This window comes from Stylophora pistillata, chromosome 7 (genome assembly GCF_964205215.1).
Source record: "Stylophora pistillata chromosome 7, jaStyPist1.2, whole genome shotgun sequence".
Lineage (NCBI taxonomy): Eukaryota > Metazoa > Cnidaria > Anthozoa > Scleractinia > Pocilloporidae > Stylophora > Stylophora pistillata.
Genome location: NC_142525.1, coordinates 6397501 through 6414752, shown reverse-complemented (window position 1 = coordinate 6414752; position 17252 = coordinate 6397501). Strand labels below are relative to the sequence as shown.

The 17252-nt window shown below is 38.3% G+C and overlaps 1 protein-coding gene, 1 long non-coding RNA gene and 1 pseudogene across 2 annotated transcripts in view; 2 read left to right on the top strand and 1 right to left on the bottom strand.

Annotated features, from left to right (window-relative positions):
- Positions 1-17252, bottom strand: part of LOC148726371 (uncharacterized) — a 447217-nt gene that overhangs the window by 380844 nt on the left and 49121 nt on the right. The gene's annotated exons all lie outside the window — the stretch shown is intronic.
- On the top strand, positions 445-2411 carry LOC148726374 (uncharacterized; annotated as a pseudogene).
- The window catches only part of LOC148726361 (uncharacterized), a 357363-nt gene continuing 345135 nt past the window's right edge, over positions 5025-17252 (top strand). The window contains exons 1-6 of the mRNA XM_088727311.1: positions 5025-5746; positions 5846-7328; positions 9243-9315; positions 14095-14777; positions 15078-15371; positions 16347-16640. Coding sequence (XP_088583437.1) covers positions 14120-14777; positions 15078-15371; positions 16347-16640 — 1246 coding nt within the window. The 5' untranslated portion in view covers positions 5025-5746; positions 5846-7328; positions 9243-9315; positions 14095-14119. The remainder of the gene's footprint in view (positions 5747-5845; positions 7329-9242; positions 9316-14094; positions 14778-15077; positions 15372-16346; positions 16641-17252) is intronic.

Here is a 17252-nt window from a genome sequence, read left to right as displayed (position 1 = left end):
GCTTTGTTTGTGAAAGTGCTACAACAAATAGAATCCAGACGATTTTATGTCGGAATACATTTTGGCCAAGTAAGATGGCAGATTTATTGTCTAAAACGTAAATTTAAAATAAGTATTCATTATCGAGATTTAATTCGCTAAGCTCTAACAAAGGCGAGGGGTCGGCTAAAAAAGGCATAAAGGAAGAACACATGAAATATGAAATGAACCATATGATACCTCTCCCATATGTAATGACTGATTCCTAAGTGTACATTTTTCACCCGCTCTGTTCCTTACAAACTGTCTGTGATGGTCCAAAGCTGGAGATGTATATAAAAGCTAAACCCTTTGACTCCCTTAAGTGATCAACACAGAATTTCTCCTCACAAGATCAATACAATATCAAGCAGGCAGGTGGTGAGAATAAACAAAGTATATAAATTAGAGACTATCAGATGATCCAATACCGAATTCTCTAATTCTCATCATAAGAATTGTATGGCAGATAATAGTCGAAGTTACAGACGAGATCTTGGCAATGAATTAAGGGTAATGGACTGAAATAATTTGGACGTTTGTTGTAACATTTGCACTTTGAGGTTAAAATTTTAATATCTGTCGTCTTCAGTCATCCAGATGACTGCTTCTGATCCTTTGGTTTGAGTTGATTGATATGTAATTATACACCGAATGCAAATATGGCGTCCAATTTGAGTTGCCATTGTTTTGGACTGACTAGCCTCCCACACATAATCCTTTTGTATTCCACGTGAAGACGAGGCTAGTCAGTCCAGAACAATGGCAATGGCGCTTTATACTAATGACGTCATGAAATTTTAGACCCCCCGCGTGACTCAGACAAACAAACTCCACTTCTTTGAGAGCTACAAGGGAAATGGCGAGTAGTACGCCTCATTCCCTTACAGTTCTGACCGAAGAGGACAGTGTTCCTGGCTCCAAATTTGAAAGAGAACCGGAAGAATACACTGTAGACCAGCTAAAACGGTGGTTAAAATGTAGGGGCTTAAAAATTAAGCGGTAAACGAGAAGATCTTGTACAGCGAGTGAGAGTGTGTGAGGAGCGGGAATTATTACATCCTTGATCCGGCAATCGATCATGGAAAATGGTTTGCTGCAAAGTTCTTCGAGAAAATTCTGATGTAAAGACAAATTCTGGATCGATATCCATTCCGTGTATTCCGTCGACTGGCTGGCGTGTTTTTCCGTCTCAAAACATTCCTTCGCTCTTCAACTATGGGCACGTGCATTACTACGCGCTAGAATCAATCCAAAATGTTTCCGATCATCCTGAAGACATCGAAGATGGGCTGGGGCACATGACGGATAAACCTTTGAAAAATGGAAGAAAGTACGTGGATTCAGGCTTTGTTCACGATATGATGGACACGGTAAACGGCGATCATTATTTAGTGAGGGCTCACGTTTGGCCGTCGATGAGAGCAGAGTTGTAGCACAATGTTGTTGTTGTTTTGTCTGTGAACAGTGGTGCCGTTCTTCATGCCTCTTGTGATCCTTGCAGGGCTTCGTCTTTAGGTCGTTGTAGTCATGTTGTAGCCGTTTTATTTTGTATCCTTGACCATGTTCAGAAACATGGGACAATGTTGAAAACACCTTGCACAAGCCAAGAATGTTCTTGGAATAAAGGAAAGAAGAGAAACAAAAATCCCAGAAGAGTAAGCGATGCGACATATCCAAGCAAGAGGTCCAAGCAAACTTTGTCCGTCATTGAGTTTGATCCGAGGCCTGCCAGATATAGGGAGGTAAACGAGCAGCATATTAATAAATTTTTGAGAAACATTCAAGCTTTGTCTCAAGCTGAAGATACAGGAGTTTCAGACTAGGTTTACACTAGAGGAAATTGTTCCGGATTCGTGATGAATCCGAAACGTTTTAGTACCGGATTCATTCTGCCGTTTACACGAAAGTGGACGAATCCGAAATAAAAACTTACCGGTTTGGTCGTGTCTCCGGAGATTTTGAATCCGCAATTTAAAGTGGGAACTTTGAATCCGATAACTTTTGAATCCGGAAAGTTTTGTCGTGTAACCGCTTTTTTTCTCGAATCCGGATATTATTTCCACCTTCAATCTTTTCAGTTTGCGGTGAAACCAAAATGGATCTGGTGCTAACATTGCTGGCGGTCTCCGGTTGCCTAATCTTGTTGCAGGTTCAGGCGATAAATTGTATCATGTGTACCGCAGTATTTCTGAAGAAACGCAAATTATTATTGCAAGGAAGTTTAACGTCAGCCACACTTAATCGCCGACGACGTAGACTGCTTGGTATCTGTCCGACTCAAATTTGCCTCAGTGGCATCTGGATCTACTCTAGCCATTTTTGGGGGAGGCATTTTCACTTTGTCGATCGAACGACGAAACAACACTGGGCTTGGTAACCATTCTATTTCGAATGTTCCCGGAGTTGTCGTTGTGTGTAAACGGTCAGGAATCCGAATATCCTTTCAGTATAAACGCCTACGAACCCGAATACTCCAAAATTGATGAATCCGGAAACATTTACGAATCCGGAAAACTCTCCTCTAGTGTAAACCTAGTCTCAATGTGGGAAACTCAGCTACAGTTTACCTACAGTGATTACGTACTTGATTGTGAGAGGAAAGAAATGTTGTTAAAGCAAGTTAAACTATTGTACAATAATTTAAAGCCGGAAGCTCTTATGGAAATGCCTGCAACACAGGAGCAGAGCAAATCCGAGAGATGGTTCTGTGAACGCTGGTGCAGGCTGACAGCGTCCAGGTGTCTCGGTGCTTTTAAAGTTGGGAAGCTTGTTAGTGAGTCCCAGCCAAATGCTGCCATTGAAGCGAATAAGTTTATTGCCAACCAGATTTGGGGCCTTGCATCTGATCATTTTCAGACATACTGGATGCGTTATGGCCTTGAAAGTGAACCAAAAGCTATACTGAAGTATGCCACCAAGACAAGAGTATCCCCTACAGGATTTTGGGTGAACCCTGAGTTCCCATTTCTTGGTTGTTCTCCCGACGGCCTTGTTGGAAATGACACTGTTGTAGAGATCAAGGCATTGAAAATCTTTAAACAGTACAGTGTAGAGACAGTTACGTGCAAAAACTCTCCAGTGCCTAAGAAAATTCTCGGTAGGCAATGCTTTAAAGTAGAAGATGGGAAGTGTGTCCTGAAGCGCACCCATGCGTATTATTACCAGTGTCAACACATCCTTCTTGTGACAGGAAGAAAGTACTGTGATTTTATTCTACATGCAGCAAGTGGTCCTGATTCAGTAGAAAGGATTCCAAGAGATGAGCCTCTCATTAAGAAGATTTTGTGTTGTCTGACAGCATTGTGGATGCTTGTTATTGCCCCTGAGTTCTTTGAAATGCATGTCCCTAGGAATCTCTTGCCATTTGTTTCAGATGAGCCTTCAGAGAGCTTGCATTCCTCCAAACAGTTTCCTTTGGAATCACCTAAATGTGGTGTAATACCTGGAGACCCTACCACATGTACTTCTTCTTTTGAGTCTGTAGATCAATTTGCAGCCGCTGAATGCACATCGCCCACTACTATGGATCCTGTAACACCTGCTGCATGTTCACCTGTGTCACCTCCGTCATATCCTGACTTGTGCAGAACCATAGAATCTGAATTGGTTGAAGAGTCTATCCAGCCGAGCTTATACTGCCAAGAAGAAATTGATGCTGCAGAGGCTCTACTCTCAGCCTCCAGTGTTGTTTTCAGTGCTAAAAAATGTGCTTCTGAACAAGACCAGGAGCTGACTGTCTTTCCTTGGGGTGGCCTGACGAGTACTGGGATATCACTTACTAATACTTGTCCCTTGGATAATTGGTTGATGATTTTTCAGGCTCTGACCAAATCACACAAGGTGGAGCTCAGTGACCTTCCAGAGTCAGCTCACATAATAGGGACATCTCTTAAGCTCATAGATGATGGCCTATATGCAGATGCAAAGTTGCTTATCTTGCAGTCTATTCCACAATGGCAGCAACTAAGAGGTACGCATGAACTGTTTTCTTTTTCCTTTTAAAAATTATCATTTAATCTTACACAGACTTCTAGGTCACATTTCAACACAGGTTAGAATTTTAACTTTGGTCAATTCTCTATATTTTCCTTTGTCTCGTAACCTTATTATTCATGGGTTAGGGCTAGGAGAGAAAAGAATTTGAAGGTAAAAAACTTACCTGGATTTTATTTTTACTTCTGACATGAACAATTTGTCATTGAGTATTTTTATAATAGAGCTAACTATTTTCAGTAATAAAAATGTTGGCAAAGATTGGTCAGATAAGAAGAAAAATGTATATTAATAATGATTATGTAATAATAAAAATATTATATTCAATTCAATTTTTGTGTTATATTTTTTATTTTAAAGTTGTTGCTGGTACCCTGGACTTGTATGGCAATGAGAATGACTATTTCTTGATGCTCCTTCGTCCATACCTGACAAGCACCATTACAACAACCTGTTGCCTTACAACTTGTCCGCTGCAAGTACACTCAGTGCAGTCTCTGTCAGTCATCCTTGCACAGCCCTCCAAGCTTACAAGCAGTATTTTTCTGGATGCCCTTGAAGACTGGCAGCAATCACCTGATTCCCAGTGTGGAAGGAACTTTTCTAACAAGCCAGCAGAAGAAATCCCTTTCAATGAGGATGTGACTTTTGATGAACATGGACATGCAGACACCTCATGGCATTGCGCGGGGGTGAGGGTTAGCAGCCGTCGTGTTATGTTGAATTTGAAATCATTTCTTGTTTTTTCAGTTGATTTACTTAGCAGAGGAGGTAATCTTAGATTGTCAAACACGTCACAATCAATGTTTTTGTTTGGGAAATGCTTTACACTGTATGGGGCAACACTGTGGAATGGGGGTCACTACATTTGTACCTTTTATTATAATAATATGTGGTACATGTATGATGGTTTGAGTGAATATAGACAAAAGGGCTCTGGGCTCTGGTCTTCTTCATGTATGTTTCATGAGCCACGGGGATTTTCTTTAAGTTTTTTAATATATTGTAGCTAGGTCCAAGGTAAAGAGAGCATAAATCTGACATTGATTGCTACTCGTATAATTTTGTATTTTATTTTGGAATTCTCTTTAGCCCTGGTTATAGTCAGACTATTGCCCTTACTTTAAAATTCGACGACAAAAGCCTAAGTTTAAAATGAAAAATCTTTGAGAATATTTTAACTTTTCTTGGACTTATAAGCATCTTTACTTTTTTACAATTCTTTTTCTGGAGTGGGTCCAGGTTAATGAAAGACATAACAAATCATGCTTTAAGGGCCCATGTACACCCAAGTGGCTTTGCACATTTGTGTTGTTGTTTTGAAACACTTTTTTGTCCAATGCAGTGTTTTGATTGGCTGACACATTTGATGGGGTGTTCACTTGTTTTCATGCTTGGCCAAAGTGTGACTCTACACATACTGAAGACAGCAATTTTCAACTACCCGAAAACATTTTTCTGGAGCACAGGGTGTGCAATGCATTTTGGGTGAACATGGGCCTTTAAAAGGACACTTTCTTATAGAAATCATTTTTCTTTGTTTGCTCAGTGTTCGAATCTTGGTTGATGACAGCGACAAAAAATGTACAGTAGACATTGACCGTGCACATTCCAAAACAACATGGCGGACGTGAACGATCTCTTTTTATTCGGAGAAGATTTCGATGCCATTATTGATATACTAGAGGCTGAAGAAGTTGTGCAAGAGCAATTTAGTGAAGCAGTAAATGAGGTAAGATATAACAGTGTTTGATAATTCTTTATAAGGGCAACTTTGGACTTATAAAGCGGGTCAGTTCTAATCTCGAAATATATGTGCTTTCGTGAATAGGTCCAAAACAGCCGACTAATCTGCGACCTTTGCAAGAAAACGTACAAGAGCAAGGGAGGTCTGAAAAGGCACACATCCCTAAAGCACCAAGAAGACTCTGCGAGACAGGATGAAGAAAAAAGCGAGACTTTTACGGCTGAAATCTTGGCAAATATGGTCGACGAAGTGAAGCTCAAACTCGCTGATAACAAGGTTTTCCCAGAAGGCTTAAGGGACGAGCTTAGATCGTATGTTTTTGTAAAACTTGGGGAACAAACATTGGAATTCTGTGAACTTTGAAAGACTTATGAAGGTTTAGTTAAAAATGGAGATGCTGAAAAGTTCTACACAAAGTTCTACTCAGCTGTGCCACTGAATGCCATGAAGTATTTCGAGGGATTGTCACGAAATGCAGCTACACTGCTATCTACCAAAGTTGCTGATCGTATGTTATCATACAGTAAAGAGAAGGCTGCTACGAGTACTCCTAATTTAGAAGCTACAAATGTTCCATTATTAGAGCAAGAAATGGCTGGGCTGCAATACCTTGGAGGTTATGTGCTTCATAAGTTACATAACAAGCATGTCAATTCAAAGATCTCTAAATCAGCAGAAAGTGAACAAGCGATTTCTTTACTGAAGGCTGGGAAATGTAAAGATGAGGCTGAAAATGTTAAAGACACTCAGAAACTCATTAACTGTTTGAATCGTGGGGGTTTGTGGAGTATCACAAAAAGTGCTCAAACAATATTTTTAAGAACAGAAAACTATTTTAGGGCTGCCACAGCAAAGTCTGGCTTACAGAGTATTGACATCAACAGTATCATAATGAAGTCTATTAATGATGTTGCAACAGTTTCAGCATACAACACATTGGTGTCTGATTCTGAACTGGTCATCTGTAAGAATGTTGGCAAGGACGTATTACAAAATATTGTTAGTTTATTTGTGAGAGTACGTTCCTTTTCTTTTGCCAAAGATGTGATACAGAAACATAAAATGAAAGCAAAGCAAGTTAAGGCTAAAGCACTTCGCAAGGAAATCACGAGAGCCAGTAACGATTGTGGAAAAGAAAGACAACCTTAGATCAGTTTTAAAATTTTTGAATAATATTGAATTGTTAAAGTTGCTGTTATCTTACACGGCATGTGTTGAATGTAAATACCCTATCATGATGTATAACATAGTCAATAACTATGGACTGATCAAGCACCAAAATAATTTAATATGACAAACACAGGTTTCAAGCTTTGGATATTTTATTCTGAATCTTCAATAATATATATATATATTTAACAGTTATTACTGCTACCATATAATGCAACTGGCATGCTTGTTTCTTTAACAATTACAAAGAGGCATTGACCATTCAAGTTAAACAAACCACTGAATACTATGGTTGAATTCAAATCAATTTCTTTTGACAGATGTTTGTGGAATCGATTTCAAGGGTTGTGTAACTAACAGATTGTGTCTAAATCAGTAGAGAATCTCTAAGTTAAAGGTAAGAACAATGCTTTTTAATAAATCAATGTATAGATATTGATGTACGGTATGACATTATTAATTGCACATGCCTCGAGCAGAATCGGCGCTCAGTAAGAAACTAACGGAACGCCGCACCTACGTCGTCAAATCGTGACTACAGTTTCTCAGTCCTTTCCTCTCAGGAAGCTTTCTGATGTGTGTAGGTTAGATTATATTACGGGTAGCATCTGAATTTTGAGTTTTTTGGGCCGTGGAACGCAACATGATAGAATCAAATTGATCTCTAAACTGAAAGCAGAAATCGAAAGTAAAATGCGAATACTTGGGAAATATTATTCCTCCAGCTGAGTTATTTTGGAAATCAATTTATGTTCCTTGCTCTTTTGTTAAAAGTTTACGTGATATACTTGCTTAATTTGAAGCAGCAACAAGTATAAGGATAAAAGCGTCTGTTCTGATAACAACCATATAATATCTTGACTGCGAAAACACAAGAAGGAATTGAGGATAGCGGTGTCTAGAAAGTCCAAGTTTTCCAGCTTGTTCTTCATGCAGGCTATAATAGTTACATTTAGTATAGGAGTACGACCGAAAGGCATACTGTTGTGAGTACTGCAGATCTTAGAGAGGGTTTTCGTCTAGCTGGTCCTTCCACTTGTCAATTTAAAGTAGCATTACGGAATCGCGCCCATTGAAAACGTCGCACGGGAAAATGCAAATAAGCTAGAAAAGAAAAAGAGAGCATGCGTAACTTCATGCAGGACTGTTTTGGTAAGTGTTGTTTCAAGTATTGCCGGTGTTCACAAGTATTGTTTCTTGCTCAGACAACCGAAACAGAGCGCTATTCATCGAAGAAGAATAGCCGTAATCTCGATTAGGCGATATTGTTTAAAAATCGATCAAATGTAAAATTATTTATTCAAGCTGAGCGATCTTTTCATAAAACTACCAAAATCTCGGACCATAGACTTACTGATGACGTACTCTCTGGTTATCTCGGAATTGTTTTCGACGGCAATACTGCACTGAAACACTTTTCTGTTTCGAAACTTCTGCGTTCATTTCAGTTTTTTCGAGAATGGAATTCTCTGAATATGGTCTCGGCTTTTAGCCGAGTATTTTCAGTTCACATGTTTTAACAACCCAATTAAAACAGACCGAAGTTTAGGGTCTCGGCTTATAGCTGAGTTCGGCTTATAGCTGAGTTCACGGCTCATAGACGAATAAATATGTTACGACGGAAATGCAGCAGATTTACAAGGCTCGACCATCAATTTCGCCATGAAAACAAAATAACATTACATAAATATTTCTTTTTAGCCCGTTATTGCTGTCAGTTTTACTTAACACGTCGGGAAAGTCTATTTACTTTTCGAAAAGCTTAAGTATACGTTGTAAATTCCTACTCCACGTATGTACACGCTCAGTTCCAACTCAGCTTTGCCATAACCACACTTCGTTTCATCACCTTCAAACAATACTAATTGCTTCAATTGTATCGCCATTGTTTCTGAACGGACGCAAAGCGAAATTTTACAACTCCCGTTTGGGAATTCTTAAATTTAGATCTTAAGAGACCGAAGCTGGCGGTGAGCTTTTGCAACCCCATTCAACCTGCAAAGCATCATGGATACCTCACTTTTCACGGGCGACGCTTTTCAATGAGCGCGATTCCGTAATGTAAATTCTCTCAATGCTGAGACAGGAAAATTATTGTTTGCATCTTCGATCCTTTTTTAAAATTTCGCAAAGGGCAACCCACGTGTTATTATACAGAAAAAGCAGTTTAGGACCAAAAAATGGTTAAAAAAGATGATTTGACGAACAACCTTCAATTTGAGGCATTTCATAGAGAATCGAAAGCGAGCGCACCCATTTGAGTGGGCTACATAATACTGTGTGTTGAAGTCACATCAATTTCTTCCAACAGCTGTTGATTGAATCCACTTCTTGCGTTGTGTAACAGATTGTGCCTACACCAGGAGAGAAGCTCAAGGCCAAAGGTAAGAAAAATGCTTTTAACAAACCAACGTGAAATAATGATGAAGTGACATTAATGATCATTATGTACGTCGGTGTATCGCACATGAGGAAACGACGCCTAAGAAACACATATTGTAAAATCCTTCTCAGTTCCTTAACTCAGCAAGCTTATGGGTATGTGTAAGCTCGATTCTACAGTGGGTAACCTTTGAATTTCGAAGGTTTTTTTTTTCTGCCAACGTATAGAACAACATGCAAGAACTCAAAATTCACTAAAGCCGAACGGCAGTCGAAAGTCAAATAGATAAAAGACTTGGAAAATATTCCTCAAACTGAGTTGTTAAATAACTCAATTTACATTCTTTGCTGCGTTGTTCAAAACATAAGAGATTTTTTTGAGCAATAGTGAAAATCAGACTTGAAAAAAATTTCAGGCCTGTACGGGATTCGAACCACTGACCTCTGCGATACTAGTGCAGCGCTCTACCAATTGAGCTAACAAGCCAACTGGCCTGCTCCCAGTTGGCTTGTTAGCTCAATTGGTAGAGCGCTGCACTAGTACCGCAGAGGTCAGTGGTTCGAATCCCGTACAGGCCTGAAATTTTTTTCAGGTCTGATTTTCACTATTGCTCAAATAGTGCTTTACTGCGAAGGATCGTGCTCATATACGTCTCATAACCGCAGTTCACACATATGTTTCATACGTTTGTTGTTGTTTGATTTATCATCTACGGGTTTATGTCGAATTAATTTGATGGCCTGCTCCCAGTTGGCTCGTTAGCTCAATTGGTAGAGCGCTGCACTAGTATCGCAGAGGTCAGTGGTTCGAATCCCGTACAGGCCTGAAATTTTTTTCAGGTCTGATTTTCACTATTGCTCAAATAGTGCTTTACTGCGAAGGATCGTTCTCATATACGTCTCATAACCGCAGTTCACACATATGTTTCATATGTTTGTTGTTGTTTGATTTATCATCTACGGGTTTATGTCGAATTAATTTGATGACCTGCTCCCAGTTGGCTTGTTAGCTCAATTGGTAGAGCGCTGCACTAGTATCGCAGAGGTCAGTGGTTCGAATCCCGTACAGGCCTGAAATTTTTTTCAGGTCTGATTTTCACTATTGCTCAAATAGTGCTTTACTGCGAAGGATCGTGCTCATATACGTCTCATAACCGCAGTTCACACATATGTTTCATATGTTTGTTGTTGTTTGATTTATCATCTACGGGTTTATGTCGAATTAATTTGATGACCTGCTCCCAGTTGGCTTGTTAGCTCAATTGGTAGAGCGCTGCACTAGTATCGCAGAGGTCAGTGGTTCGAATCCCGTACAGGCCTGAAATTTTTTTCAGGTCTGATTTTCACTATTGCTCAAATAGTGCTTTACTGCGAAGGATCGTGCTCATATACGTCTCATAACCGCAGTTCACACATATGTTTCATATGTTTGTTGTTATAAGAGATTTTCTTGCACAATTTAAAGAAGCAATAAGCGTAAGGATACAAGTGTCTGTTGTGATTACAGCCATGGAATATTCTCGAAACTTCAATTCAAGAGCGCTAAAAGTTTTGATGAACGCGAAGTCGCGAACCAGTCAAATTGGACTGTTCCCACGCTTGGAAGGACCTTAGCTCGTGGAGTTCCATGACAAAAGTGGAATTTTTAATTAGGTATGTAAGTAGGCCTGTCCCGATTGCGCTGGGCGTTTTTTGGCATTTTTTCGAATTTGGAGCACTATTTTACATTCCCAGCAGTCTTGAGCACAATGACTTTTTATCAGAGTTTGAGCATTTTTGCGCTGTTTGGAAAAAATTTCAGCACAATTTTCACAACTTTCCCTTTGTCAAATCCAATGTTTTGTCTTCGAAACGTTTTAATTAAGTAACGCCGAGTAATTCTATTATCATGAAGCTGAATTATGAATAATTCCACTTTGTCACCTATTTAGCTAACTGTTGTCATGGAACTGCACGAGCTACAGTCCTTCCAAGCGTGGGACAGTCCAAGTTGATTGGTTCGCGACTTCGTCTTCATCAAAACTTTTAGCGCTCTTGAATTGAAGTTTCTGTGATGCCTCGATACAATAGATCGAAGAAAGACTAATAACAGTGGTAGCTTAATAAGGTTGATTTTATACGGTTCTGTGATGCTATGACTGCTTTTAGAAACTATGCATGACTGATAAAGAGTTTTTTACGACACGCGCTGCTATACTTGACTGAAAATCGAGAGTTAAAAGTTTGATTAAACTAGGATATGTATATATCTCTGCTCGGAAATAATAAAAAAACAAAAACGCTACTGCCAGCAACTTTTGTGCGCTATTTCTAGATATAAAGCAGTTTCTGTAGCTATCGAGCACTATTTGAGAACTTTTTTGCCATGTTTGAGCACGTTTTGGCGAAATGTAAGATAAGGAATCTGGAATATGGAGTTTAGAATGGGAATCGAGTGTAGGAATGTCAAGAAAGTCAGTTTCACACCTTGTTCTTCTTGCAGGCTGCATTAATTACATAAGATATTTTTACAGCCATAAGGCATTTCAACTAACCTAAAAAAGAAACAAATTAACAGCAGGATAATTTGCCTACAGCCGGTGTTGCTTGCTATAAGTGTGTTTGTACATCTCCATGCAGAACACGCAAAATTTATTCAAATCCATACATGTCAAGTTGGATGATATTCATTGTAAGAAATATACAACTTTTTTGAGAGACATGTTTGGGCATGCATATGCCATCTTCAGTCAATGAGTAAATGAGTACTCACTCAATCAATGAGTACTCATTGACTGAAGATGTCATATGCATGCCCAAACATGTCTCTCAAAAAAGTTGTATATTTCTTACAATGTCTATCATACTTGCTATTACTTCGACATTTTGGATGATATTCTGAAATTAACTCACCAGCACTAATCGAGTATGCTGAAGACTACCCAGGAAACTTAGAAGACTAAAGGTGATATTTGCAGTGTTCTATTAACTGTGCAAAGAGATATAGAATGGCAAATAATGTCAGTTAAGGAGATTTGCCAAGAGTTGAAAAAATTATGCTATAAGGTGCTCTCTTCTGTTAACAGTTTAGTTACTTGATAAACCGAAAGGGGGTCAATCTTAACAGACTTGTACCATAATCAAGCTCTCAGATAGGGCATACATAGGCATTTTTTTTATGACTTCTACACTCATTTAGCCTTAAATTTGAAGGAAAGAAAGGGATTGTTCTCTATGAATGAAATATTGTGTTTACTTGCACACTACATTTAGTGTTCACTCTTCATACTCGTTAATGTGAATCAATAGACTTTTTGAGGGGAAATGCCTTTTTCCAATAAACAACTTAAGATTAAATGCCAGTAAAAATCAAAGAAATCGCGGAGACAGCTCAAAATTCAATTTCATCCATACTTTGTCCACTGGTAGGCTTTAGTCCAATACATATGACAGCAACCTTCGTTTGTTAAAATTCTCCCTCGTATAGGAGAAATCTAATTGAAACGGCTTACGGCATTTTCTTTAACAAAACCTTCAAAATTGGCCTAATTCGTGGCGCTGTCGAGTCAGTTCATCACAAGTCTTCAATTAGTTTCACATTAATCCTAATCTTCTGATACTTTTGCAATTGATTGGCAGCAGAACCAACTCATGACCTTTCCTTAAAAGTAAAATATGATTTTTTTTTAAGTGCACCTACAGCTGCTCTAGAATGGATTCGTTAGTACTTCAAACAAATGTGCCAAAAATGCTCGCGGTATGCAATGAAACTGACCACGAAATCTCCTGAGCCATCTCCTTAGCAGAACAAAAGATAAATAAACAGGTTTACAATGCAGCTACCTTTCATGTATAATGGTTCATAATTATTCATAACACAGCAAAGGAATGAAAAATCAACACTTAGTTTTAGTCACGTGCGTTATTGTCTTTGTCAACATGTCCTGACATCCGTTCCAGGTTTTAGGATTTGGGGTCATATTCCGTCTTTCTGGGTTTTAGGATTCGGGGTCATATACCGTCGTTCGGCGTTTTAGCATTTGGGATCATATTTCGTCATTCCAGCATTCCGGTATTCTGTCGTTCCAGCATTTCATTGTTCCAGCATTCTGTCATTACAGCATTCTGTTGCTCCAGCATTCTATCGTTCTGGCTTTTAGGGTCGCCCTAAATAGTTACCCACAGTTGAAAGCATGAACCAATTGTAGAGTATTTGCATGCAGGGCAAAAAAGTTTTCTATCATTACCTCAATTTACCCCCAGTTGAAAGTTAAGCATGAACCAATTGTTTAGTATTAATTTGCGGGGGCGATAAAGTTTACCATCCATACTTTAACATACCTGTAAAGGTTTCTAAGGATTTATTCTGAGGCTCTTGTGTTTGGGTTTGGCCTTTACGGCCCCTTTCTGGTCACATCTACCTATTAATACACCATTGGCAGCTTCTGATGGAAAAATTTATTAAAACCTCTGACTGTAGAGTGCATTTTGGTTTCAGTGGCCATTTGTATCTCTGTGGATCGGTCGGTTGATTGTTACGGGAATCACAACAGTAACATATGATGAACATTTTAAGTATGAGAATACATTATCGCATCATGGCTATCATAATCTAGTGACCAACTTAAAGATAATTAACAAGACACTACTCCTTTGGCAAGGGCTATTACATGGATCTTATGTAGTAATTGTAGCTTGCGAGGACTCTTTCAACCAAACAAATCCAGTACGACTGTACGTACATCTTTATGGTTGTAACTTGGATATGATGTTAATACGTTTTTTTTTCTCTCACCATCAAGGTAATCCTGGCTTCTTTCCAGTGAAATGGCAGAATCTTTCATGGAGCTCATGTTTCAGCCATCATATGATGTACTTGAAAGGAAGAGACGCAAGGCACTCTGCAAAATAACACGTCAAGATGGAGCTGTTGGCTGGGGGTGTTTATTTTATGAGCCTAAGGTCCGAAACCCTGATTGGAGTGAGTACTTTATCATAACAAGTTCCAAACTCATTCCAAAAGAGAACTTTGAAGCTGAGAAATACCAAGTGGAGTTTACTAAACCAAACTCAAAACTGAAATGTTACCCATTGGAGAGTATCATAAAAAAAAGTCCACTTTATGTCAGTTCTGGATTGGTGGTGATTTTTGTTGATTCTGAGTGTTCAGAACTAAACCATAACCGATTTAGACGCAAGCACTCCAGTGTCTTAAGGGATCTCGAACCTAAGATAGGTGTAAAGGAAAGCAAACCCTTGTTTGTTTATATTGGAAGTAATAGATACGAATACATGCAAGGGAAACTTGTTCCCGAAAATGATGATAGTCACCTACCCAGCCCTACAGAGTGTTGCTCGACTGTTTTACTGGAAGAAGGTGAGAGGAACACTAAAGCAGTTGGAATTTTAAACTTTGAGGTTAATGAGCAGCAGCTTATATGTGATCCAGTTTGGTTCAAGAAATCAAGAGTAGAAGACATCTTAGGTGAGTTGAATTGTAGTGTACATTGATCAGGAAATTGTGCAGAATTAAGAAAAGAAGAATCATCTTCTGGCTAAACAAATTAAAGGTTAATGAGATGAGAGCAAAGTAATGCAAAGGTTTCAAGGAGCATAGAAAATGCACGTGATGTTACTCTTTTGTTTAGTTAATTAAATTTAAAGAGATCATTATTCAAGATGAACACACAGTGTTTAGACATATGGTTAATTACCTCAAAGATCTATTGTTAATAACAGTTGCATCTATCAGGAATTAAAAATCCTGATTCAATAATTTTCAAAGGTCTACCTGACAAACCAACCATCCAAAAAGAAGAAGGTGAGGTGGATGTGGAGTTCACTCTAACTTGGCTAGCACCAAATACAAACTGCACCGATGACAGCCCTAAATACCGTCTGGAATGGAGGAAGAAACTCTTGACAGGATCCAGCAAACTTTGTCAACAAGGAAACATTGTTGAGACCCACTTCAAAATTACCAATCTTGAGTTTAACTCAGAGTATGAAGTGAAACTCTTCACCTTCAACAGACATGGAGAAAGTGAGCCAGAGGTCATGACATTCAAGACAAAGACTGGTGTGTACCTAATTAATTTCATTTGATATAACATTTGCCACCTCATCTCAGAACTCTTTGTTTATTGTAACACATGGATGCTTTCTAATGGAAACCATGTAATCTGTCTCAAAAAAATGCCAACATGATTACTGCACACTGAGAGAACAGAGTTTTGTGGGTTTTTTGTTTTTAAATGAGCGTTTGGAGAATCGAAGCAACATAAAATGGTAAAAAAATTGAATGAATGGTAGTGGGCATGTTAACATTCAGCGAAAAGAAATTATCTGACATGTGATTTTGAGAGCCTCTGCATTTAAACTTTTTAACCCGTAACTATCATCAAATTTCTCCTTAAAATATCATTCCTGAATCACACAAGAGTAAGGGAAATGATCACAAGCTATAGGAGCCCTAACCTTGTTCAACAAACTCTCCTAATGTCAGCACCGTAGGAAATGTAAACAGTACAGTATGGAGAATATGTATACAGACAATGTCAGGGTGCGAAGGGGTAATACCATTTGTCAAAAAAAAAATTACAATTCCCATGCATGTGTTTTTTTCTACTTTTCAATGACATTTGATTACAATTACCTCTTAAGTTGATTGGTAGATTAGACTTAGACTTTGAACTTTTAGTACAAGTTTGAATACAACTGGGCCATGGAAACAATATGAAAATCATTGACTGTGTAATATAAATCCCCTTCTATCAATACTATTTGTGAATCCTGAACAGATTTACAATTATACTCATGTTTTGGAGTAGGAATAACATGATTGAACTATTTGACATTCATCAGAAAAAAATTTTAAACAGACATACATTTCAATAGGTTGACTTGGCAAACCAACCACTGTTTTGTGAAGACCTTCTGCATTTTTATTACTTGTTGAAATGATTAAATTACATGTTTATTTGTTTTAATAAGTTATTATGAGTGTTTCGATTTCATCAGAGGCAACATTTAAAAGAAACATTATTTTGCCCAGGTTTACCTGAGAAACCAACTATCACAAATACAGAGAGTGAAGTTGACAATGATTTCACTGTGACCTGGTCAGAAGTAGAGGCCAACAGCAGTAATGGCAGCATTAAATACCGTCTGGAATGGAGGAAACAACCCATGACAGGACTAACAGAACTGGTTCAACAGGGAAACATTGTGGAAACTCAGTACAAGATAATTGGTCTTGAGTATGGCACAGAGTACGAAATGAAGCTGTTTGCTGTCAATAGACAAGGAGAGAGTGAGCCAGATGTCAGAACATTTAAGACAAAGAGTGGTATGTACAATCATGTACATCTATTTCAACTTGTCACTTAATGTTTGGTGGACTTGTTGAAATGAAATAAATTAATAGTGTTGGTCTTAATTTAGTAATAGCACAGTGGTATGTACATGTACATTCATTTAAACTTGTCACTTAATGTTTGGTGGAATTGTTAAAATGAAATAAATTAATTGGGTCTTAAATCCAGTAATAGCACAGCTTTTACTTAAAGACAAAGAACTGAGAAACCTGGTGACAACAGGATTAATACTCATGCTGTGGCTCTCATATAAGAAAAGAGAATGATTTGCCCAACATTTTCTATGGTCACCTTTGATTTGTTTGTAAATGACACTGATATTAGACTTGTGATTAATTTTGGATGCTGGAAAGAGTAGTTTATCAATCTTTTTATTGATGTTTCTTGTTGCATCAATTAGTTGAATCTTTTATTGATATTTATTACCAGCCAACCATTTTGAAAATGTATGCCTCTGAAAGCAAACACCTCAATGATCATGGCATAGAATTAAAAATCTTATGTCTGAGTATTAATTTTTAATTCACAGATTACTGTATGCCCAATTTGCTTTATTGGACTCCTACATTTCAGTACTAATCATT